Below are 25020 nucleotides of genomic sequence, written 5' to 3' on the forward strand. Positions count from 1 at the left end.
GCGCACAGGTAATTATGAAGGCAGTAAATGTCCCTCCCTCTGCCACAGTCATCGTTTTGCGTCCGTCCTTTCCAGCGATGTCGCTCCTGGATTTGGGGGTTTGGGGGCAGGGGAGCGGCGGCCTCTGAACGCCGGTGTGGGGCAGTGCCGTGGTCTCCCCACTCTCCTGGCGTGCAGGGCTGATTCTTCACAAGCGATGCGCGCTCCTCGCGGGCACTGGGAGGTAGCGCGGGCGCCCCCGTGGCCCCCGTGGCCTCAGCACCTTGCCACGTACTGCCTGTGGGGAGAGTGGGAGCGACCAGGCGTTGGGGGCGAATGGCTGCCCAGAAGAACGTTCCGCCAGCGAAGAAGCTGAGCCCCGCCGGGGACCCCGAAGCCAGCCGCCGGGTCTGACCCTGGCTCCCCCACTCGGCGCCCCCACGAAAGGGGGAGGAGGTTGCCCGGCCCCGGCGAGTGAGTGCTCAGGTGGGCTGGCCTTTTGCCCCCGCCCTGGGCTGCCCCTGCACAGAGGAACTGTTCCCGGCCACCCTGACAGCAACGTGCCTGGAGGGCCCCGGGGGCATGCGTGCGGGAAGCGGCCCTCCTGCGCCTTGCCCGTTCACGGAGTGACAGGTGTCCTCTGTGGGGCAGTAATAGTAGCCCCGCATAGGGGGGTTGCTGGGACTAAATGACACGAATGGGAAGTGCTTAGAACGGTGGCCAGCGCACAGAGAGCGCATAGCAGCTGGGAGTTTTGAGCCTTTGCTCTGGTTCCTAGAACGTTCTGGTGGGGGGAGAGAGAGAGAATGACAGAACGTGTTTTTGTCCCACTGCAGTAGGCCTGTGTGCTTCCAAAGTGGTAGCACAGGAACCAGCGCCTTCATTCTGCCCTTTTTAAAAAAAAAACTTTAAAAATCTTGGGCTCTGTTACTTTACCACGAGGCCCCGGAAAGAGGTGAGCGTTGGGTGGCGTGAGTTTTTAAAAATATCCAACGTTCGTTCCCCTTGACACATATTTCCTCGTGCCGTGTAACATGGGAACATTTAAGAGGGTGGAAGTTTGACAAAAATCACAACGAAGGGGACATGTAGAACCTTCTGCTACAGAAGGGAAGTGGCACCGCTGGGGTCCCAGGGCGACGCTTGCGGAGGAACCCGTGGGAATCCAGTTCGGGGCCCAGGGAGCCGCGGGCGCTGCCGCCTTGGAGCTGTGGTCCCTGAGAAGGGGCGTGGGGGCGCGTTGACAGGATCGGCGGCCGCTGGTTGGGGTTTCCCGGGAGCCGCGAGTGGTGTATAATTGCCGCGGGTGGAGTGGTGTATAATTGCCGCGGGTGCGGACGTGACACTGTGGAATCCGGCCTTGATTTCCCTTCCTGCTGGAAAGGGCCTGGGGGAAGCAGCAGGCTGAGTTAGGCTTGTCGGGGGGTGCATTTCCCAGGGCAGCGGGAGGCACCTCATGCCCTCGGAAGAGGGGCTTTCCTGGGGAAACGGGCGACACGAGCCGGGCAGACGCTGCGCCCGGCGCCGGGCGGGCCTCGGAGCCCCGGCCCGAGAGCCTCGCTCCGGCACGTGGCCGCCTCGCACTTCCGCGCGCGGGCCCCAGCCACCCCGGGGAGCCGCCTGAGCGTTGCTGGGCGCGTGTGGGGGTCACCAGCCCGCACTGCGGCCAGGGGCGGGCCCGTTTTTTGATAGCGATGGGCTCCCCAGGGACCCCCGGGGTATTTTTAAGTTCTCTGCTTGCCAGCCGGTCGTGCCCCGCTGGCTCAGGAAGCAGGTGGCCACGCGGCCGGCGCCGCCTCACCCGTGGCAGCGGGCGCGGTGGGGGCTCCGACGGGCGCCGGCCTGACCTGCCCCGGAAGTCCCGGCTGGCGGCGGGGTGTGCCGCCTCCTTGTCCCCCCGCGAGGCTGGAGCTCCCGGGAGGTGAAGCCGCCGGCGTGCACCCCGGTGGCCGCCAAGCACGGGACCCCGCAGCGCGCGGCGCGGCCTTGCCTGCCTTTGCGCTTCCCGCCCGTCCTGCACCTTCGGGTCCTGACTCGGTCGCGCTGGCCCTGGTGTCGGACCCGAGGCGCAGCTCCGCTCTGTCCCTGCCTCGGGCAGGTGACTCCACCTCCCGACAGAACAGCTCCTTTCCGCCCGAGTGTCCCCGTATCCAGCAGCCGCCGCCGGACCAGGGGGAGGAGAGCGGGGGCCGGAAGCCAGCCCGCTTGGCACCCCAAGCCCGGCTCCCAGGCCGTTCGGCCCTTCCTGGGTGCCGTGGTGCATTTCCGGATGCCTCTCACCCCTCGGCCCTGCCTTCGTCACCCTGGAGCCCTCTCTCTTTCCCGCGCTCACATCGCCTTCCTCACGCGGTCCAGAGAAACCTTCTAAACACATCGCCAGGCCGGCCAGGGGACCGGGGCGTGCAGGGTGGCCCCGAGCCGGCAGCCGCAGTGGCCGCCCCTCTCCCGACCACTGCACAGCGGGTCCCTTGACCGAGAACGCACCGAGTCGTGCTCCCAGCGTCCGAGGCGCTCCGCAAACCACGGCACAGCAGAGCCCCCGGGACCGCGCACTCGGTCGCCGTGACCAACGCGGGAGTGCCGCATTCGCCGGTGGAGCCGCACGCGCTGGCCTGGAATGGGACACGGAGCGCGTCCCCGTTGGCCAAGTCACCCCAAAGGAAGGTGCGACTCCAGATTGTTCCAAAACCAGCCTGTCACCGCTGCCAACTGAAAGCACTGTGTACCTGTCGAAATACGGCATTATTGAAGAGATAGAGCACACCTGCAGCCTTGAAAGCATTAAAAAAAACCACCATCAGACCGCGCCACCCCCCTGCCCGGCGCAGTCCAGTGGCTTCCCGTTGCGCCTTACCAGAGCCCGACCTCCTCGGTCACCCTCAAGGCCCGTGACCTGCCCTCCACCCCCACCGATGTCACCAGCTGCCACGCTCCGCGCACACTCTCTGCTGCAGCCGCGCTGGCCGCCTCGCCGCGCCTCAGCATGCACACAGACGGGCCGCCTCAGGGCCCTCGCGGTGCTGTTCCCTCTGCCGGGACACTCTGCCCCTTGCCTGCGCTCAGGCCTCCGCACAGCCGTCCCCGTCGCCGAGGTGGCCACGGCCGCCGTGCCGGGAGGAGCGCTTGCCCTCAGCCCCCCGTCTCCCTGCTTGGTTGTGTTCTTCCAACACCCACGCCCCCTCCGTGACATCATGGCACGTTTCTTTGTCCCTGCCGCTCTCGTGCCACCTTCACCGGGCAGGGACGTTGTCGTTCTTTGTGAGCCTGGCCCCTGGCATCCTGCATGTCACAGTCGGGCACTCAGCTGGTGTCCGTGGGGCGACGGGCCACGTGGGTTCTGGTGTCTTCATCAGCATGTCCTCAGGACGGGGTGGCCCTTGGTGGCCTGGAGGGCCTGTTTCGAGGGGCCCCTCGGCAGGCAGGGGTCCCACGCGCCACTGCCTGCTCGGTGTTCCCCGTCATTTCCGCCTGTCACTCCTGGTGCTCAGTGTGGGCGTCCTGCAGGGACCGTAGACCCACGGGTGGGTCAGGGCCTCCACCGGGCGGGTCTGGACCAGCCTTTAGAAAGAGAAAGAACACAAGGTGCCCGCGTTCAGAGGAAGCGTGGGGCAGGACCCATTTGTGAACTGTGTTGGCAGTTACTTTTTTTTTTTAAGATTTATTTTATTTATTTCTCCTCCCCCCCCAGTTGTCTCTTCTCTGTGTCCTTTTGCTGCATGTTCTCCTTTGTCCGCTTCTGTTGTTGTCAGCGGCACAGGAATCTGTGTTTCTTTTTGTTGCGTCATCTTGTTGTGTCAGCTCTCTGTGTGGGCAGCGCCATTCCTGGGCAGGCTGCACTTTCTTTCACGCTGGGTGGCTCTCCTTACGGGGCGCACTCCTTGCGCGTGGGGCTCCCCTACGCGGGGGACACCCCTGCGTGGCACGGCACTCCTTGCGTGCATCAGCACTGCGCATGGGCCAGCTCCACACGGGTCAAGGAGGCCCGGGGTTCGAATCCTGGACCTCCCATGTGGTGGGCGGACGCCCTAACCGCTGGGCCAAGTCCGCTTCCCTGTGGTTACTTTTTTTTTTCCCAAAAAAAAGCTCCCTCCCCCAGTAACCTCTCATCTACCTTCCGTATCTGCGAATTTGCTGCTTGTAGTCATCTCTTGCAAGTGACATGAGACAACAGCCATCCCCCTGCGCCACGCGTGCTTGGCGGCACCCGGCGGCATGCACAGATCTCCCCGCAGCGGCGAGTCGCGGAACGTCATTCTGTCTCACGGCGGAATGATACTCCGTTGTGTGTCTGTACCACCGTTTGCTTGGCCCCAGAGCAGTCCCTTGATTTGTGTTTGTGCTGTGTCACCTTGTCACTGTGAGTCACGGTCCATATGGTCTGAAAAACCCCTGTCCAGTGCGTAGATGGTGGGAGAGCGTTCACCTTCTCGCCGTGTAGACACGACCCCCTGTCTGTCCAGAGCGCAAGCTCCTTGAGGGCAGAGGACTGTCCCGGTGGTCTTCCTAGCCCCTGGAGCATCGTCGGGAAGTGCTTTGACGAGTTTTCAGGTGAATGAAGATCTAAGAAGGGGCGGGGTGGGTTGCAACGACTAAAACGGTAGCAGTTCCCGCTGCTGCAGGTGGTACTTGGTAACAGCTGGGCTCGTCTGCCTTAGAGGTAGAGCTGAAAAGACCTCCTAGTTTATCCCCACGACACGGGTTTTGGTTGCAGAAACGTACTCCCTTCTCAACATAGGGCAAGGCCTTACCTCTTACTTAGGTCGTGAGGAAACACCGCAGGGCAGCCAGCACAGGAAGCCCCGGCGTTCTTGGGAATAAGCCATTTGCCCGTGTTCCCTGAGCCTGCAGCTCCCCGTCTCGTGTCGTTTCACCATCCACGGGCGAGCACGTCCAACGCCATCGGGTTGGGCGTGGAGAGGTTTCTCAGTAGAATATTAGAGTGGCGATCTCTTTCTGTAAATCAGATGTAATAAATGGGCCAGAGGGGAGTGGCGGTGGTTCAAACAGTTGGACACCCGCCTCCCACGTGGGAGGTCCTGGGTTCAGTTCCTGGTGCCTCCTAAAGAAGAAGAGCTGATGCAGTGAGCAGATACAACAAGCAGGGAATGGATGTGGCTCAAGCAGCTGGGCACCTGCCTCCCACGTGGGAGGTCCTGGATTCGGTCCCCCGTGCCTCCTAAAAAAAAGATGAGCGCACCCAATGAGCGGACACAGTGAGAGACAGACAAGGGCGCCGTTGGGGGGCGGGGGGATAAATGGGCCAGTTGGTTCATCCAGGGGCCCCCCCCCCACTTGGCTCCAGTGTTGGGTCTCTGCAGATGAAACGCATCCACGAAAGACTTTCTCCAAGCCCAAGAATAACGGACCTTGTCTCGGGGCCCCACTTAGCGCTGCTCGTCTTAGTTTCCTGGGCTTGCCGAAACCTGACCAGCACCGGGCGGCTTCAAGCAACAGACACTGACTCTCCCCCCGTTCTGGGGGCTGGCGGTCCGAAATCAAGGTGCGCGCAGGGCCCGGCGCCCTCTGGCGCTCCGGCCGAGGGTCCCTCCCTGCCCTCCTCCCTCCTCCTGGCCTGTCGTGGCCGGCGGCCGCCCGTGGCCTTCGGCCGTGGCACACCGCTCCCGTCGCGGCGTCCGTCCTCACGTGCGTTCCCCGCTCCGTGTCCGGGGCGCTGTGTCCGGGTTTCTCTCTCTTTGTGAGGAGCCCTGTCGTTTTGGACTTAGGGCGCCCTGTAACCCGACACAACCTCGTCTTAGCCAGCTCCCCCTGCCAGGACTCTCCTTCTGGGGTGTTGGGGTGAGGACTTGAACATGCTCTGGGGAGGATGCAGTTTAGCCCAAGCACTGGTTCTCAGGCGAGATGGAAATCCCACAGTCCCTCGGCAGACCCCGGAGGGGGTCCGGGCGCCTGTTAGCAGCCCGCCCCGGGGCTGCACGCCAGCAACGGGCGTTTCTACTTTAAACGGTCATTTCCATCAAGTCGAAAGTGGGCGGAAAACCACGCCGTTCTCAGATGCTTCAATCCTCCTGTTTCCACAACAGCATTTCACAGATCACTTCCCTGGGCCTTTATTTCATGGATGTTTTTCAGACCTAGGTTGGTTTTTTCCTTTAAAAGTGAAAAACAAAACCAAAAAACCCAATTGCAAGCATAAGCAGACGATTATTTAAAAACAAGCACCCAGACTATACCCCCAAACCCCGGAAGGCTGCGACGTGGGAAGCCCGGTCCCCCCCCAGGCCTCCTGAGGGAGCTCGGCCGCCTGCGTTCCCGGGGCTGGCTCCTGCGCGCAGACGCACGCGCATCACTCCCAGCACAGCTGGCCCCGGCTCGGCCTGCCTCATGTCCAAGCCCTTCTCTTCCCTGCCGTCTCTTCAAGCCATCCTCACGTCAGTGCGTAAGAAGGTACCTCGTTCTCTCTCCCATTGCTGCAAAATAGCCATAACCTAAAATTCACCATTTTAGCCATATCTTTAAAAAATCACGTGAAACCTGGAACAGTTTTTTTTTTTTTTTAAAGGACCAGCTTCAGAATACATCTGTCCTTTAAACATTCTTATGTGTACTGTTCAGGGCATTTATTTCCAGAACTTTGTCATCATCCCACACAGGAACTCATTAAGCGATAGTTTGCCATTCTCCCCTCCCTCCACCCCATTCCAACCCCAGCCTTTTATTTATTTATTTATTTAACCCCCCCCCCCCCCCGTGTCTGCTCTCTGTGTCCATTCGCTGTGTGTTCTTCTGTGTCGGCTTGTATTCTTCTTGGTGGCACCAGGAATCTGTGTCTCTTTTTGTTGCGTCATCTTGCTGCGTCAGCTTTCTTTGTGTGGCGCCACTCCTGAGTGGGCTATAATTTTTTTTGTGTGCTGGGCGGCTCTCCTTACGGGGTGCACTCCTTGCACGTGGGGCTCCCCTATGCGGGGGACACCCCTGCGTGGCAGGGCACTCCTTGTGCGCATCAGCACTGCGCATGGGCCAGCTCCACACAGGTCAGGAGGCCCGGGGTTTGAACCCTGGACCTCCCATGTGGTGGACACATGCTCTATCAGTTGAGCCAAATCTGCTTCTGAAACCCCAGCCTTTTAAAACGGCACCCCGACTTTGCGTGGCAGGGACTGGGGCGGGGGGGCTTCTGGCCGCTGGACGATTGGGGTGCTTGCCAGAGCAGTGCAGGTGACGGGGCCAGGTCACCTTCAGACCTTTGGGCCCTGGGTACCCGGGGCCCCGTTCTCAGCTCGCGGCCTCCTGGACGTTGGTCGAGATGCCTTACCTTTCAGCTTTTAGACTCTCGCCCCCGAGCGGGAGTCTTCTTGCTGTCGTCATGTTTCTTCCGCCGCCCGCCTGGGCTCCCAGCCTCTTTCCTCCTTGTGGAGGGCCTGGGCGACCCAGCCCGGGGGCCGCGCCCAGGCCGCCAGCTCCCACCCCGTCCACAAGTCCTGCTGGCTCTTGCCGTTTCAGCCCCTGGGTCCCCACCGCCTGCGCTCCCCCCACCTGCTCCCGCGTGACCTTCAGGTTTGTGATGGACCTCAGGGTTGTGGGTTCCGTCGCCGCCGCTGGCCGGACTTGTAGCTGAGGGACTCGTCCCAGGAGTCGAGGCGGCAGCGTGGAGGCCACCAAAGGCCCCAGACGCCTCTCAGGACCTGGCTGGCAACGCCAGCTCTTCAGTGCCTGTGTGGAAAGGGCCGGGTGGCTTGGTGATGGAAGGAGAGGTGGGAGAGGGGCTGTCTGCCCTCAGAGCCCCCCTCTCTTAGAGTCTCTGCTCGTGAGACGCGCTGGATCCAAGGGGAGGAGGGGGCGTCGCAGCCGCGCAGGGCTGAGCCCCTCGATTGCCAGGGCCGCGTCCCTCGGCAGCTGGCCCTCCTCGGCGCCCCGGGCCTGTGGCGTGCGGCCTCTGCTCTCCGAGGGGAAGCAGGCTGCAGGCAGGAGCGGGTTTGTCCCGGGGGAGGCAGCAGGCTCTGCGGGCGGTGCCTTCGCGCCTTGTGGGGGAAGAGCCCCTCGGTGGGCTTGCTGGGGCTGGAGGGCCGGCTCGGCGGGGGGCCGCACGCACAGGGCTGACAAGCGGCAGGCGGCCGTGCTCGGGCCACGTGGGGGCCTTGCTGCCCCAAGGCGCTTGGCGCACGGTGGCCCACGTGGTTGCCAGCATGGGGGGAACGGGGGCACGGGGGGCCCGAGCTGCTGGCTCCAGGTCCGCCCTTGGCCAGGGCTGCGCTGCGGCAAGCTCCACGTGGCCTGGGCCCTGGCCCCAGCTGTGTGACCTGAGCCTCGGAGAACCCCCTGTCAGCTGGGACCAAAGATGGTCCCTCCACGTAGCATGGCACCGAGGGGTGAGAGTCTGTGCTGTGGCTGCCACGGGGGTCCACGCCCACGCCGCCCCTCCCCGGCCACGCCCTCCTCCCCCACGGCTTCCTTGGGACCAACTCCCTCCCGCAGTTGAAAATCACTGGCCCGTGAACCACGCCGCCACCCCCCTGATTCCATAGCAGCCCATTCCCCCCTGTGTCCTCCTGTCCTCAGAGTAGACACCGAGCTCTTAAAAAGGACCCCGAAAGCATCGGTTGATAAAGAAAATGTCTGCTAAATTGGACTTCCTAGAAATGAGAACGTCTCATCACAAGACATGGTTAAGAGCACGCAGAGGCAAGTGGCAGGCAGGGAGAAGGTCGTGGCCTCCACGTGTCCCCCAAGAACGGCCGTGGGGTGGCCTGTGAGCAGGTGGGAAGGTCCTCGGCTCATCAGTCGGGCGGGCCAGGCCATTCAAGCCCTCAGGAGGTCCTTATGCTGGAACGGGTGGGGTGAGAAAGACCACAGCCCCCAGCGCAGGCGCCAACCCCGACGCTGTGCAGCCGGACGCACCCGGCTGGCGGGTGGGGTGTCGACCTGCACCTGCGGAAAACGGGCGCCAACCCCCCTCCAGATGAAGCGCTTAGGGCCAGGAGCTCGAGGAAAAGGAGGGCCTGTGTCCAGCAAACGGCGTTGTCCGTCACAGCTCTTCACGACGGCCAAACACCAGCAGCCCGGTGCCCACCCAAAGAAGACGATCAAGAGAAAAAGGACCCGGTTTGATTCGGCGTTTACGTGAAGTTCAGTCACAGGCCAAGTGGGCCCGTGGTGAGAAGGTCAAAACAGCAGGGCTCTCGGAGGACGTCCTGGGAAGTGCTGTGTGTGACGGAGGATGCACCACGCTGTGCTCCTGTGGTGGGGACACTGTCTGTACGCTACGTCGCACTCCGAAGCAAACAGCAGAGTGCGTGTCACTCGGGGGTTGAGCGCCTGCCTCATGTATGAGGTCCTGAGTTCGGTCCCTGGTGCCTCTTTTCTTTTTTTTTAAGTTTTTTTTTCTCTCCCCTACCCCCTCTGTTCTCCCCAGTTGTCTACTCTCTGTGTCCATTCGCTGCGTGTCCTCCTGTGACCGCTTCTGTCCTTATCAGCGGCACAGGTATCTGTGTTTCTTTTTGTTGCGTCATCTTGTTGTGTCAGCTCTCCATGTGTGCGGCACCACTCCTGGGCAGGCTGCACTTTCTTTCGCGCTGGGCGGCTCTCCTTACGGGGCACACTCCTTGCACGTGGGGCTCCCCTACACGGGGGACACCCCTGCGTGGCAGGGCACTCCTTGTGCACATCAGCACTGCGCATGGGCCAGCTCCACACGGGTCAAGGAGGCCCGGGGTTTGAACCACGGACTTCCCATGTGGTAGGCAGATGCCCTAACCACTGGGCCAAGTCCACTTTCCCCTGGTGCCTCTTAGGTGCTAGGCTGAAGAGCAGAGCACCGCTCCCCCATCTCAGTTTCCTTTCCTCTCTCGTGATGCCAGCTGCTGGCCTGTGCTCGGTCCCCTGCGGGCACCAGCAGCCTGGCGCGGTGCTCAGGGGTTTGCCAGCGCCCTCCCCGCCACACTGCCTGGCACGGGTCTGCCATTGCGTCTCTGCTCTTTGAGCGCCTGCTCCTATCCCACGTGCTTCCACACATCCCATCAAGAAATGAGTCTGCTGGCGGTGGCCGCTTGCCTTTGCCCACCTCATTGGAGCTTGACGCTTAAGAGGTGGCAGCTTCGGAAGTAAATGCCATTTTGAAATGCCCCCTATGGAACCCGTTACGGCTCAGAAACGGACCCCGTGGCCACCTTGAGGCTCAGGGATCTCTGCACCCGCCTCTCCTGTGAGCTGCTGTGCCTGGCTGTAACGAAGCTGGCGCTGCCCCGAGGGAAGCAGGTACTACCTACTGGTGGTGACGGCACCGGGTGTTTTCTGTGGGAAGAGGGAAGTAGGTCAAATGCAGAGTGTAAAGCTACCCTTGGAGGAGCTGTGGTTTCAGAATCACCTCTTAGTGGATGCTCGTCGCCACGGCTACCCTAGGACAGGAAGAGATCCGCGTCTTTGACGGTGAGCCTTTCCTTGGGTGGTGGGTTGCAGCTGGCTTGTTGACTTAGAATAAAGATCTTGGGAAGCAGACATGGCTCAAGGGATAGGGCTTCTGCCTACCATATGGGAGGACCCGGGTTTGATCCCTGGGGCCTCCTGGTGAAAGAGAAGAGAAAGTGTGTGTCTGCTGTGAGCCAGTGCCCGCGTGGCAAGGAGAGTGCCTGTGCAAGTGAGTCACGCAGCAAGATGATGATGCAACAAAAGAGAGACAAGGGGAGAGTCAAGGTGAAGTGCAGCAGAGACCAGGAACTGAGGTGGCGCAATTGACAGGGAACCTCTCTCCACATCAGAGGTCCTCAGGATCGAATCCCGGTGAATCCTAGAGGAGAGAAAATGAGAAGAGAAGACAAAAAGAGAGAGATAGATACAGAAGATCACACAGCGAATGGATACAGACAGCAAAAATAGCAGGGGAGGGCGAGGGGGAAATAAAATAAATCTTTCTATGAAAGAAAAGCTCTCCGAGTGAGAAGGAAACCATAAGCCGCCCAATGCTGCGGGACTCGTTTGGGATCTCCTCCCCTCCCTGCAGGGCTCTGGGGGCCGGAGGGGCGGTGGAGAGGACGGGCGGAGGGAAGCAGGACGGGCGGAGGGAAGCACTGAGGAACCGAGCACCCACCACCTGCCCTGGCAGGCCCGCTCCGCTCAGCTCGTCCACCGGTGAGGGACTGCTGCGGGTCTCCATGGGCCTGCGTCCCAGCAAGGGGCGCCTGTACCCCAGCCGGAGACCAGCGTGGCATCGCCTCGTCAAACGCCGGCGCCGTTCCTGAGGCAAAATGCATGAAAGTCACGGGCAGACGAGGCGGCTCGGGGTTTGCTTCCCCATGAGATTTGTCTCACCTTTTTTTTTTTTAGATTTATTTATTTCTCTCCCCTCCCCCCCCCCGTTGTCTGTTCTCTGTGTCTATTTGCTGCGTCGTTGTCTTTGTACGCTTCTGTTGTCAGTCGCACAGGAATCTGTGTCTCTTTTTGTTGCGTCATCTTGTTGTGTCAACTCTCCGTGTGTGCGGCGCCATTCCTGGGCAGGCTGCACTTTCTTTCGCGCTGGGCGGCTCTCCTTACGGGGCGCACTCCTTGTGTGTGGGGCTTCCCTACATGGGGACACCCCTGCGTGGCAGGGCACTCCTTGCGTGCATCAGCACTGCGCATGGGCCAGCTCCACATGGGTCAAGGAGGCCCGGGGTTTGAACTGTGGCCCTCCCATGTGGTAGACGGACGCCCTATCAGTTGAGCCAAATACACTTCCTGTCTCACCTTCATTAAAAAGCGTTTTGTTTCTTGCCAAGCTCAAGCGTTTTGTTTCTTGCCAAGCTCCCTGGATTTTGGCTTGGGGGTGAGGGATCGTGCGGGGAGCTGCCAGTTCTCCAGCGCTCTGGAGGGTCCATCAAGGAAGAACTCCGAGGTCCCTGGAGCCGGGCGGGAGGCCAGGGAAGGGTGTGGTGGTTTGGAGCTGCAGGTACCCCAGAAAGCCACGTTCCTGAAGCCAAGCCGCAGCCACATGTGTCAGCCCGTCGTCAGCAGGACTGCTGGGTGAGGAGGCTTCCCTGAGGATGGGGCTTAGCCCTCTTACCGGAGGCCTTTCCAAATGGAACGAGTGCAGAGAAGTGTTTCCTCTCAATAGCACGCCGTTTGGGTTTGTTCCTGGACAGGCCTCCTTGAATTTAAAAACTTCATATACTCCAGAATTTACTGGCCTTAGGAAGTAACAAGTGCCCAGTAAAGTTGAGGGACAAAGACAGCCACTCCAAAAAAACAAAAGGCAGTAGAAACACAGAGCAGATCTGTGCCCCTCCTGCCTGAGAGCGGAATAACACGGAGTGTGTCAGGACCAGAAAGCGCACTGAGGCTGGCAGGCTTCACGTCTAGAGGATTATTTAACGATAAAAGTTGTCAGACGTCACGTTGCCTGATGAAAAGCTTATCTAGGATCTCTGTTGCTAGAATAGGAGTGAGCAAAACCACGGAAGCCATGAACCCTGATGTCAGCTGTGGACTCCAGTTCATGGTGCAGCTGTAACCCTGTTTGTCTTCAGTTGTAACAGAGTCACAACGCTCGTGCACAGTGTTAAAATCAGAGGCCAGCGTGAGGGAACTCCTTTCAAGGGGAGACCTCCCACAAGGTCCTTCTGTAAGCCTGTAACTTCTCCAAGCCAACAAAAAGCAAAGAACAGCTTCCCTAGGCCGCGCCGGGCACTTGCAGCGAGCGAGGAGCTGCGAGTGGAGCCGCCGGGAGGGCGGGCACGGCCCCTCCACCTCCCCGCACTGCCACCCCGTCCCACCAGGCCAGGGCCCTGAGCAGCCGGGGAGCGGCGGGCACACCAGCGCCGGGCACTTGCCCTGAGCGAGGAGCTGCGAGTGGAGCCGCCGGGAGGGCGGGCACGGCCCCTCCACCTCCCCGCACTGCCACCCCGTCCCACCAGGCCAGGGCCCTGAGCAGCCGGGGAGCGGCGGGCACACCAGCGCCGGGCACTTGCAGCGAGCGAGGAGCTGCGAGCGGAGCCGCCGGGAGGGCGGGCACGGCCCCTCCACCTCCCCGCACTGCCACCCCGTCCCACCAGGCCAGGGCCCTGAGCAGCCGGGGAGCGGCGGGCACACCAGCGCCGGGCACTTGCCCTGAGCGAGGAGCTGCGAGTGGAGCCGCCGGGAGGGCGGGCACGGCCCCTCCACCTCCCCGCACTGCCACCCCGTCCCACCAAGCCAGGGCCCTGAGCAGCCGGGGAGCGGCGGGCACACCAGCGCCGGGCACTTGCAGCGAGCGAGGAGCTGCAAGTGGAGCCGCCGGGAGGGCGGGCACGGCCCCTCCGCCTCCTCCCCGCACTGCCACCCCGTCCCACCAGGCCAGGGCCCTGAGCAGCCGGGGAGCGGCGGGCACACCAGCGCCGGGCACTTGCCCCGAGCGAGGAGCTGCGAGTGGAGCCGCCGGGAGGGCGGGCACGGCCCCTCCACCTCCCCGCACTGCCACCCCGTCCCACCAAGCCAGGGCCCTGAGCAGCCGGGGAGCGGCGGGCACACCAGCGCCGGGCACTTGCCCCGAGCGAGGAGCTGCGAGTGGAGCCGCCGGGAGGGCGGGCACGGCCCCTCCACCTCCCCGCACTGCCACCCCGTCCCACCAAGCCAGGGCCCTGAGCAGCCGGGGAGCGGCGGGCACGCCAGCGCCGGGCACTTGCAGTGAGCGAGGAGCTGCGAGCGGAGCCGCCGGGAGGGCGGGCACGGCCCCTCCGCCTCCTCCCCGCACTGCCACCCTGTCCCACCAAGCCAGGGCCCTGAGCAGCCGGGGAGCGGCGGGCACGCCAGCGCCGGGCACTTGCAGTGAGCGAGGAGCTGCGAGCGGAGCCGCCGGGAGGGCGGGCACGGCCCCTCCACCTCCCCGCACTGCCACCCCGTCCCACCAAGCCAGGGCCCTGAGCAGCCGGGGAGCGGCGGGCACGCCAGCGCCGGGCACTTGCAGTGAGCGAGGAGCTGCGAGCGGAGCCGCCGGGAGGGCGGGCACGGCCCCTCCACCTCCCCGCACTGCCACCCCGTCCCACCAGGCCAGGGCCCTGAGCAGCCGCTGGGAGAGAGCGGCGGGCACACCAGCGCTGGGCACTTGCAGCGAGCGAGGAGCTGCGTGTGGAACCGCCGGGAGGGCGGGCACGGCCCCTCCACCTCCCCACACTGCCACCCCGTCCCACCAAGCCAGGGCCCTGAGCAGCCGCTGGGAGAGAGCGGCGGGCACGCCGGGGTTTCCTTCTGGCCTCTGCCGGGGCCGTGGGTGCTCTTAAGTTCCGGTGTCCTTCTTGTGTCTTCCCAGATTTCATCAGTGAGAATGTCGGGCTTTATTTTTTCTTGAAGACTAAAGACAATTTTTAGTTTAAGGTCATCTAACTACATAGTGGGTCCCGGGTCACCTGAAAACGGAACCCTTCTTAGAGCACATTTATAACGTTTACCAACCACTCTCTGGTTACACCAAGCAGGACTTCCCAGCATCCCTGCATTTTTAAAAGCTGAGTTTTGGATTTTTTCGTAGACACTCAGGGTCCTGTAGTTCTGGGTATTAGTTTTTAGTTTTGTACCACAACAGTAGTCAGACTTCAGACATTCAACTGTCACTCATACACGTTTGTGATATCATAGTACCATTGTTTAATACAGTGTTTTTCTCTTTAAGTGAGTTGGCTTTTTAAACTCCAGTTCCTTTGTTTTAAAGGAAACCTGTTTTCACTTCCTTAAATGGAAAAACCTGCATCAGTTGCGATAAAATGTGTATTTTTGTGGACTCTAAGAAGGTGCAGTCAGATGGTGTTGCCACCAAGGCTTTGAGCCTTAGTCTGTCTGCTCTCTCTTAAATAAGCAGTTTAGCCTGTCCGCCCCGCCTCGAGCACTTTCTCTTTGGTGTGACCAGAAACATAGGAAGAGAAGGATGGCCAGGTGAGCCCCAGGTGAACCCCAGCCAGGGCTGGAGTCCCTGGGCTCTCTGATTGGATTCTTTAAGTTTTGGTAACATAGAAAAGGTAGAGTTTGCCATTTTAGCCGTCGTGTCACCCACAGCAGAAGCTTTGTGTCTTTTAAGCAGTAGCGCCCTGTCCCCCTGCCCACTTACCCTCGTAACCTCTGATCTCTCTGTCTCTCTGAATTTGCGTGTTCTAGCTATTTCATACAAGTGGACTCACGGACACTGTCTTTTTGCGTGTGGCTTATTTCACTCAACTTCCTGTCTTCGGGGTTCGTCCGCGTTGTGGCGGTTTTCAGGACTTGGTTCTTTTTAGGGCGGGATGAGATTGCGTTCTATGGCCACACCTCCTTGTGTTTATCCGTCGTCTGGGCGGGTGCTGGGGTTGCTTGCTTCTCGGCTGTTGTGAAGAACGCCGCAGTGAGCGGGGATGTAAAGTCTTCTGTTCTTTGGGTGTATACCTAGGCGTGCAGTTGCCAGGTCGCAGCAGTGATTCTGCGTTGAACCTTTTGAGGACCCACAAGCCGATTTCCGGCAGTGTGTGCGGCTCCATTCTGCCTGCGTCCTCACCGACACTGTGCTTTCCCGTGTCGGGTAACCGCCAGCCGGGGGTGTGACGCGGTACCTCGCACGTTTCCGTTTCCCCGATTCCCTCATGGCCGGCCCTGTCGCGCATCTTTCCGCGAGCTCACTGGCCACTTCCCTGGAGAAACGTCCGCCCGAGCCCTCGGCCTGTGGGCTGCCTGGGCTGCCTGGGCGTCGCTGGGCGCATCCGGTCTGATTCTGTACCCCTGAGATGACTTCCCCCCCAGAAGCATGGAGGAGAAGGGGTTGGGGCGGCGGTGGGGTCTCTGTCGGGGGGGTGATCCTAGCCTCCCCGCGCGCCCCACACTGACGGCGGCTTCTCTCCAGCAGGAGGCCTCTGTGCGCGGCTGCCGTGAGGATGTCCACCTCGGACCCACCCCTGGGCGGGACGCCTCGGCCGGGGCCCTCCCCGGGCCCAGGCCCCTCCCCGGGAGCCATGCTGGGCCCCAGCCCGGGCCCCTCCCCGGGCTCCGCCCACAGCATGATGGGGCCCAGCCCGGGGCCCCCGTCCTCCGGACACCCGCTCCCGACCCAGGGCCCCGGCGGGTACCCCCAGGACGGCATGCACCAGATGCACAAGGTAGGGCGCCCCGCCCCCCACACGCGCCCCCGCCGGCCCGGCCCACCTGCTCCCCCGTCCTCCCTGCCCCCAGCACGTCTGGGCTGGCCCCTCCCAGGAGGGCTGGTGGAGAGGCTTTCACGCTGTGGGACCCCCACCCAACGGCACAAGGTCCACGTGCCGGGCACTGGAGGGGCAACCTGCCACGTGGCACGGCCCCCACGGGCCAGCGGCCCCCCATCCTGGGTCTCCACACCCATCTCCCGCCTCGGAAACGCAGCGACATCGGTCTTTCCACGAGAAGGAGGAAAAGCGGGTCCCAAAAAGGAGGCCCATCTGGCTGCTCTGCCGGGCCCCGGCGCCCCGTGCAGCTCCCTGCGCCTCGAGCGCGGGCCCTGCTGGCCTGACGGGAGCTTTGGGCCAGCGAGGTGTGAAAGTCTCTTCTAACCCGCGTGCTCCAGGGTGATGGCTGGAGGAAATATCCCCTGATGCACGGGCGTCCAGCAAGAAGACGCCGCTTCGGGGACCCCAGAGGCCCTGCGCCAGCCTCTCTGAGTCCTCAGCCCCCCCAGAGCGGTCCATGTGCCCCTTGTTCCTTCCAGTTGCCTGCCCCCAGCCCGTTAGATGGAGCTGGCTTTTGTGATCCTTTCACACGAGGAAGCTGAGCCGCGGGGAGGTGTCCCTCGGAGTGGGCGATGCAGCTGCCAGGGCGTCCCTGGCCCATCCCCCTGCACCCAGGCATCTGCCTCTGTGGCCTCTGGCACAGCGCGCCCCCCACCCCCTGTGCATTTCCATGCGGTCCCTCCTGGGAAGCTGGGGGACAGCCCCCACTCTCTGGCTCCCAGGCTGCCCCCTCAGCACTACGCCGCCCTCTTCCCCTGCTCGCCCGCTCCTTCCTCTCGCTCACACACCTCTACGCACACGTGGCGAGTGTCTCTCCGGGCGCCCACCCAGGACCCTCGCGCAGTGGGGGGCAAACCTGCCGAGTGGCACTTACGGCCCGCCGGGCATCCCAGGCCCACCCCTCCCCTGCGGGGGATGCCATCCTTCCTGCCCAGCAGGTGGTGCGTGGTGCCCGGGCCCGTTAGGCTGGGTCCTGGGGAGCGGGACGGGCGCCAGCCAGGGCCCAGCCCGTGTCCCCACCTCGGGAGCGGCCCTCTCAGCAGCCGTTCCTGGGAGGAAGCAGTCCACCCTGAGCTCGGGGAGGAGGCAATGCCGGGGACAGCCGCCTTCCCGGTTCCCAGTCGGGGAGCCAGGACCCCGCTCCGTGAGCACGCTGGGAAGCGGCCGTGGTCCCCGTGGGCACAGGTGCGGCCCGTCTGCGACATGCCGCCTCCCTGGGAAGAGGGTCCTGGCCTCCCCGGCTGATGGGCGGCGTCCCCGTGAGGACGAGCCAGGAGCGTGGGGCCCGGCCGGGGCTGCTCTTGGGCGGGCACTGCTGCTCACGTTCTTTCTTGCCAGCGTGGCTGTCCCCTGAGCCCCCCGAGCACCTCACCACCCACTCGGGTAGTCGCCCACCCTCGACGGCGCCCACTCTGGGCCTGTCCTGCCACCTCCACGGGTGTCGAGGCCCCCACGACCCAGGGAACGCCCCGGCGGCCGCCGTGCACGCAGTTCCGACGGCAGCGGCCTGCCCTGGGCGGGGCTGCGCGGGCGCCCTCCCGTCCACCCGCTGACTTGCCTCGTGGCCTGTCGCCGCAGCCGCTGGAGTCCATGCACGAGAAGGGCATGTCGGATGACCCCCGCTATGGCCAGATGAAGGGCCTGGGCATGCGGCCAGGGGCCCACGCCGGGATGGGACCCCCACCCAGCCCCCTGGACCAGCACTCCCAAGGTACTGCCCGGCCCTCCTCTGGGGGGGCTCTAGCAGGGCGGCTCCAGCACGGGGGCTCTAGCGGGGAGGGGAGGGGCTCTAGCGGGGGGGAGCTCTAGCTGGGGGGCTCTAACTGGGGGGCTGTACCTGGGGGGCTCTAGCTGGGGGGTCTTTAGCTAGGGGTCTCTAGCTGGGGGGGCTCTAGCAGGGGAGGCTCTAGGACAGTGCCCGAGGAGGGAGCCGCTGCCCCGGGGAAGGAGCACGGGTGGGGGAACGTGCCGGGGGTTGGGTGGGATGTCAGCGCGGCCCCTGGCCCAAGCCGGTCCCCGGGGTGGGGCCCAGGCTCCGCTCCGGCCAGCCCTCCTGGTAGCTTGGACGCCCACGAAGCTGGGAAGGCGCCGGAGCAGGTGCCTCACCAGCCTTCCCGGCATCGGGGTCCCCGGGGGCGCCGCAGGCAGTGGAGGCGGGAGGGAGGGAAGTCAGGAACAGGCCGGGCCCTGGCGCCTCGCTCAGCCACAGCCACGGGCCCCGAGACGCGGCCCCAGCAGATGTGCTGTGCTGCCGCTGCCCGCGGGCGTCAGGGCAGCCTGTGGGACCCCCGGGAGTGGCGGGCGGGCGGGCGGCGGCTCGCGGTCTTGGGGTCAGTGCGTGGGAGCGTGGCGGGCAAGTGATGGGTGCTGCATCTTCCCAGAGGTCCCGGGGGTGGCGAGCAGCCCCCTGACCGGGGTGGCATTTCCCCGCAGGCTACCCCTCGCCCCTGGGCGGCTCGGAGCACGCCTCCAGCCCGGTCCCGGCCAGCGGCCCGTCGTCCGGCCCCCAGCTGTCGTCGGGCCCCGGCGGGGCGCCCCTGGACGGCGCCGACCCGCAGGCGCTGGGCCAGCAGAGCCGGGGCGCCACGCCCTTCAACCAGAACCAGCTGCACCAGCTGCGCGCGCAGATCATGGCCTACAAGATGCTGGCGCGCGGGCAGCCGCTCCCCGACCACCTGCAGATGGCCGTGCAGGGCAAGCGGCCCGTGCCCGGCATGCAGCAGCAGGTGCCCGCGCTGCCCCCGCCCTCCGCGCCTGCCGCGGGCCCCGGCCCCGGTGCGGGCCCGGCCCCTCCCAACTACAGCCGCCCTCACGGTAAGCCTGCCGGGGCGGCCTCGCGCGGCGCGGGCATCCATGCTGAGCGCGGCTCATGCTCGCCTGCCCTTTCCCTCCTGCTCGCAGGTATGGGGGGGCCCAACATGCCGCCCCCGGGACCCTCAGGTGTGCCCCCTGGGATGCCAGGCCAGCCCCCCGGAGGGCCCCCCAAGCCCTGGCCTGAAGGTAAGTCCCCGCCCTTGGCGGGACGGCCGAGCGCCTTTGCTGCCCTCGGATGCTCCGCGGGGCTGGTTGGGGGTAGCTGGCGGTCTTCTGCCTCTGGGGTCCCTCTCGGGGCCCGAGGCCCAGTGAGCGGCCTCACGGCGAGCAGCTCTTCTCAGGGGCCCGTCAGATCCGCAGCAGGCGCAGGGCGGGAAAAGGCTGGTGCAGCGAGGCCACAGCCCCGAAGCACCAGGCGCAGGCGGGCGCTCGGCCCAGCGGGCACGCGTGCAGGACGGCTGCTCGGGGTGGGCGGGGGCGGTTAAGGCTGAGACCCGGGTGAGGGGGGCTGGAGGCGGGAGGACCGGGGCCCGGCGCAGCGCCAGAGCTCAGCCCTGCTGCCCGGTTCCGCCCAGGACCCCTGGCGAATGCTGCCGCCCCCACGAGCACGCCTCAGAAGCTGATCCCGCCGCAGCCGACGGGCCGCCCTTCTCCCGCGCCCCCCGCCGTCCCGCCCGCCGCCTCCCCCGTGATGCCGCCCCAGACGCAGTCCCCCGGGCAGCCGGCGCAGCCCGCCCCCATGGTGCCGCTGCACCAGAAGCAGAGCCGCATCACGCCCATCCAGAAGCCGCGGGGTCTCGACCCCGTGGAGATCCTGCAGGAGCGGGAGCACAGGTGAGCGCCCGCCTCCCACCCCGGCCCCCCACGCATCTGGCCGACAGCCACAGAGCCCGGGCTCTCCGCCCCCCTCGTGTCCCCGAGTTTTGTTAGGACAAGTTCCCAGAACTCAGGAAAGCACTGTACGCGGGATCGGGTTTTGTCCTAGCCAAGGGAATACCGACAAGGAGGAGCCAGGAGCAGAGCCGCAGAGCCTGGCGGAAGGTCTCGGCAGGCTGCCGGGGCCCCTGCCTGTGGCGGCAGCTCGTGGCGGCGGCAGCCGGGCAGGCCCTGAGCCTGGGCGCCTCTCGTTGATACTGGGGTTTCGTGGGTAGCCGGTCGCCCGGCTGGAAGGCAGTCCAGGGGCTTCTGGTTTCTGCTAACAAGAACGCTGCCTCAGCACCCTCACCTGGTCTCGTCTCCACCTGCTCCCGCGTCGAGTTTGGTGCGTGGTGGGGCCCTGGGGCACGTGCACCTGGAAGTCACGTGGCTTCTGTCGCAGCGCGGCCCAGAGAGCGCAGGATGTGCGAGCAGGCGACAGCCTCTGCTGCTCCCCGCCCCCGCGTCTGCCCAGCTTTGGGGTCATCGACGTCTGAAATCCAGCTGCAGGCTGCGAGCAGACCCTCCTCCCACACGGGGCCCCCGGCTCCTGCGGTGCAGGGCCACCGGGCACGGGAACGGGCGCACAGTGGGCCTGCGACACTCCCCCACGCTGTCGGGCCCCAACTGCCCCCCCAAGCACCTGTCTTCCCCTTTCCCTCCCCACGTTACAGGGACTTGCTCGCTCCAGGTCGGCCCCTGTGGTCTGGCCGAGCTCCCCGGGGAGCCAGCTGGGCCTCGCCCCTGGGGACGGCCCTGGCGTGGCCGTAAGTCCTCCCCAGGTGTGAGGCCTGCGGCGGCGATGCACCTAGCCGCTTCCTGCCAGCTCCGCTCGGTGGCACGCCTCCCCTCCTGTCCCTGTGCCCCGGCACCCCCCGAGCCCTGCTTTCCTTCCCCCGTCCCTCCCCCCCCAGCTGCACCTCCTCCTGGCTGCCTGTCCCCCACCCTCGTCCGTCTAGCCAGTTACTCGCGCAGCAGCTTCAAGAGGTCTCTATAAAATTCACTTGCGTCACGTCTCTTCCCGGGTTCAGCCCTCTGGTTAGCTGCCCCTTACCTGTCCAGTAAACCCCTTTCTCTTAACCCCTGCCTGGCATTCTGTCCCTGCCTGTCGCATTCTCCCAAGTCGCCAAGCCTAGCGAGCGAGACTCACTCCTGCCCCAGGGCTTTGTGCAGGCTGCTTCCAGCCGTCCAGGCCTCCGCCGGGGCCGTCTCCTCGCAGAGGCCCTGCCGCCCTGCAGCCCCCCGCCTGCCGAGCACTTGGCCCTCTCTGGAGTCACCACAGGCCTTTGGTTTCTGAACGCCTTCCTGACTGGCCTCCTTGACCAGCCTGCGAGGCTCCGCGGGAGCCTGGCAGGCCTGGCGGGTGCTGAGGCCCCACGCCTGGTCCGGTCCTCGGCACCCAGTAGGTGCTTGTTAAATATGCTTTGGAAGCTTGAGTAAGCAGAGTCAGCCTGTGGGGTGCTCTTGGGAGTCTCCCCCGATGCCAGGTGAGGACCCTGAGGCTCAGCAGGCCGCGTGGATTCCCACGGCCCCTTGTGTCATCCGGGACGGCGCCCTGCGCTGCCAGACTTCCAGGGCCGGCCTCGGGGCCCCCGTGGCCATCGTCCTTGCGCACCGTGGCTCGTGCCCTTCTCCAGCCAGCGCCCGCCTCCCTTGGGGTCGGGGCTTCCTCGGGGGACCAGGAGGGCTCCTCGAGGACCAGGCATGCCCCTCACCTCCTGGGCTTCTCTCTCTCTCTCCGCCGCAGGCTGCAGGCTCGCATCGCGCACCGCATTCAGGAACTTGAAAACCTTCCCGGGTCCCTGGCCGGGGATTTGCGAACCAAAGCAACCATCGAGCTCAAGGCCCTCCGGCTGCTCAACTTCCAGAGGCAGGTGGGGCTCGGGCGCGGCCGGCCTGAGGAAGGGGCCTCGCCACCAGCCTGAAGCCTCCTGGGCAGCTGCCCACCGTCCCCCGCTAGGGGCTCGCCGTCCTGCCGCTCTTCCCCGCGTCCTGCGCCCTGGCGGGGTGCTGGATGAGCGCGTCCGTCCCTTCCGGGGACGACAGTTGCCAGCTCGAGGCAGGCGCCTCGAACGGGCCACTGCTGAGGGCATTGTGCTCTCCCATGACCCCCGAGCAGTGTCCGTGGTCGAGGGTGGGCGCTGCCACCCGCAGTTACAAGGGGCCCTCCTCAGGCTCCCAGGTGGGCTCGTCCCTCCACGGGGCTTGCTCTGCCCTGCTCGCTGCCAGGCTGCCGCTGGCCTCGCCATCGATGTGGCACTGGCGGCATTTGAAAAGCGTTCTTTTGGAAGCAGCAGCATTCCGATTTCAGTATTCCTCAAACTTTTTGCTTTAGTGGAACGAGTTGCAAAAATAACACAAAAACACATACTTTTAGTATACGCCTCTCCCCCCGGCTACCCAGATCTCCCACCTTTCACATTTTGTCACATTTGCTGTGTCTTTCTATTCATCCATCCGTCCTTCAGCCATCGACCTGCATACCCATCCGTCCTTCCATCCGTCCTTTTTCTGAGCATTGGAGGGAAGGTTGCACACGCTGTGTTCCTCGAGCGCACGGTAGTTCTGTGTGCATCCCCTGAGAACCAGGGCCCTTGCTTAAGTAACCACCTCAAACACGGTGACACGGTTGGCACATTCAAGAAACTCAGCGCTGACATAAGTTCACGCTCTCTAGTTAAGTTTTTTTCATGTGTTCCCATAACGTCCTTTTGAGCCTCTTCTCCCCCATCACTCGCTCCAGCCCAGGGCCGTGCGTCGCACTTGTCGTCCCCTCAGTGCCCGCTCTCTTCCTCCGTTGCGTGAACGCGCGCACAGCACACCCTCCCTGGGGCAGCCCCTCCCGGCCCACGTGCCGCCGCCCCGCCTCACGCCAGGTGGGCGCAGCCGCAGCCTGGCCGAGGGCCGCCACCTCGCCGCGTGTCGTCGCCGGGGTGCAGCGCTGGCGGCCGCAGCCGGTTCCCCCTCCTCCTCCTCCCCGCAGCTGCGCCAGGAGGTGGTGGTGTGCATGCGGCGGGACACGGCCCTCGAGACTGCCCTCAACGCCAAGGCCTACAAGCGCAGCAAGCGGCAGTCCCTGCGCGAGGCGCGCATCACGGAGAAGCTGGAGAAGCAGCAGAAGATCGAGCAGGAGCGCAAGCGCCGGCAGAAGCACCAGGTGCGTCCCGCGGGCCCCGCGCCCACCAGGCTCCGTCGGTGCTGTGCATAGACGCGCCCGCTCGTTTCTCTTCGTGTCCGTTATGTGAGAGGGCCAGGCTCGAGGGAGTGGGCAGGGCCACCTCTGGGCTGTCGTGGTGGGAGCGCTGGGCCATGGTCACATCCACACGTCACGTGCCGGGATGATGGCGCTAAACGGAATGAAGTAGGGGATGGCGAGCAACGGCGGCGCCGGTTCAGGCGGGCTGGTCTGGGGAGCCCTGTCTGAGGAGGTGGGAGCCAAGCACAGGCTCCGGGAGGGAGACGCACTTTCCAGACCGAGCGAGGGTGCCAAGGCCCTGAGGCCAGAAGGCGCGGCTGGGTGCTGGGAAAAGCGAGGATCCCAGTGTCCGCAGAGTGAAGGAGCCAGGGGGAGAGGACAGGCCGGGGACGGCGTGGGCCCAGGGAGGACGTGGCTTCTGCCGGGCTCGCGTGGGAGCCGTGGAGCGTGCTGAGTGCAGGAGGGCTGTGCTGTGGCCCAGTCTTTACAAGGTCGCTCAAGGACACTCAAGTCCCTCATCGAGTGGGACTTGGTTTTTGTTCATTTTTTTGTTCATTTAGATTTCCTAAAGATTCTTTATAGTCAGCGCATATTACTGATAAAGCTTAAAGTAACAGGAAAAGAAATCCAACACTGCTCTTTGTGTCCTTCCCACTTTTTTCCTGTTTACATAATCAAAACCGGCATTTAAAATCATTGAACACAACACATAGTTGTCTTTTTTTTTTTTTCTTTTAATTTAGCACGTATTTTCTTGTTTTTAGAGATTACCAAAACGTGATTTTTAGTGTCTCGGTACCTCCGGTGTCCAGGACAGGATGGGGCCGCTTCCCCGTCGGGGGACGTGCAGCCTAACGCCGGGATGGGCCTTGTGGCTCTGGACCTTCCTTAAAATCCACACCCAGGGGTGGAACAGCCTGGGGACGCGAGGCCCGGCTGCCTCCGGCCACGGGGCGCGTTTGCTTCCGCCAGCCCCGAGCCTCCCCGTCGCGCAGGGAGAACGAGCCCAGTGGGCAGGCGCGCCCCTTCGCGGCGGTGTTCTCGTCTCCAGACAGTCCACCTCTGAGGCGGCGGCTCTCTCGCTGGGGGGAACCCTGCTGCGGTTCCTGTGGAAACTCAGCCCCCCGCCCCCACGCGTGCCCCCGCAGGAGTACCTCAACAGCATCCTGCAGCACGCCAAGGACTTCAAAGAGTACCACCGGTCGGTCACCGGCAAAATCCAGAAACTCACCAAAGCGGTGGCCACCTACCACGCCAACACGGAGCGCGAGCAGAAGAAGGAGAACGAGCGCATCGAGAAGGAGCGCATGCGCCGCCTCATGGTGAGCCTCGGGCCCGGGCCCCGCGCCCCCACCTCACCTGGCGCTGCCCGAGCCGTTGCGTGGCTCCAGGCCAGGGGGTGGCAGGGGGCTCGGCAGGGCTCGGGCCCGGAGGTCGGTGAGCTGCGCCGGGGCCTCTGCCCGGTCGCTGTGCCCGTGTCGTGACGCCCCGGCCCCTGGGCCCGTTGGGCGCCCGTCCGTGTTTTCCTGTGGACACAGCGCCCTGCTCCCCACCCACCCTTTACACCTGGCCGCTGAATCCTAAATGTTCACTGGCCGGCTGCTAACGAGAGTCCGCTCCTCTGGGTACGTGTGTGGAGAGAGGCACAAAAGCGAGCAGGACGGGCCCTGTTCCCGGGCGCGTGTTTACAAGGCAGAAATAGGTGCACCAGTGGAACAGGAGAGGGGGTCGTGCAGCAGAGAGTGGAGCAGGGCCGGGTGGGAGCTCGGCCGTGGCTCAGGAAGCTCAGATCAGGGGCCTCGGGCGGCGTGACCCACGGACGCGGGATCCCGGGGGAGAGGGAGGCAGGGCAGGGGCCATGCCCCAGGCCAGCCTGGTGGACGGGCAGGCGGCGGGGTCCGCGAGTTGGCCCTGGGCGGCTGTGGCTTTCCCTTGAGGGGTGGCGGGGTCTGCAGGGGCTCATGGGAGTGACAGCAGCGCAGCCCAGGTGGAGAG

General features: G+C 64.3%; 1 protein-coding gene across 1 annotated transcript in view; it reads left to right on the forward strand.

The window, feature by feature from the left end:
- Positions 1–25020, forward strand: part of SMARCA4 (SWI/SNF related BAF chromatin remodeling complex subunit ATPase 4) — a 95251-nt gene that overhangs the window by 2187 nt on the left and 68044 nt on the right. Inside the window, 8 exon segments of the mRNA XM_058290303.2 lie at positions 15746–15998; positions 17679–17811; positions 18534–18914; positions 19002–19100; positions 19490–19748; positions 21577–21703; positions 22813–22986; positions 24174–24347. Coding sequence (XP_058146286.1) covers positions 15777–15998; positions 17679–17811; positions 18534–18914; positions 19002–19100; positions 19490–19748; positions 21577–21703; positions 22813–22986; positions 24174–24347 — 1569 coding nt within the window. The 5' untranslated portion in view covers positions 15746–15776.

This window comes from Dasypus novemcinctus, chromosome 30 (genome assembly GCF_030445035.2).
Source record: "Dasypus novemcinctus isolate mDasNov1 chromosome 30, mDasNov1.1.hap2, whole genome shotgun sequence".
NCBI classification, from domain to species: Eukaryota; Metazoa; Chordata; class Mammalia; order Cingulata; family Dasypodidae; genus Dasypus; species Dasypus novemcinctus.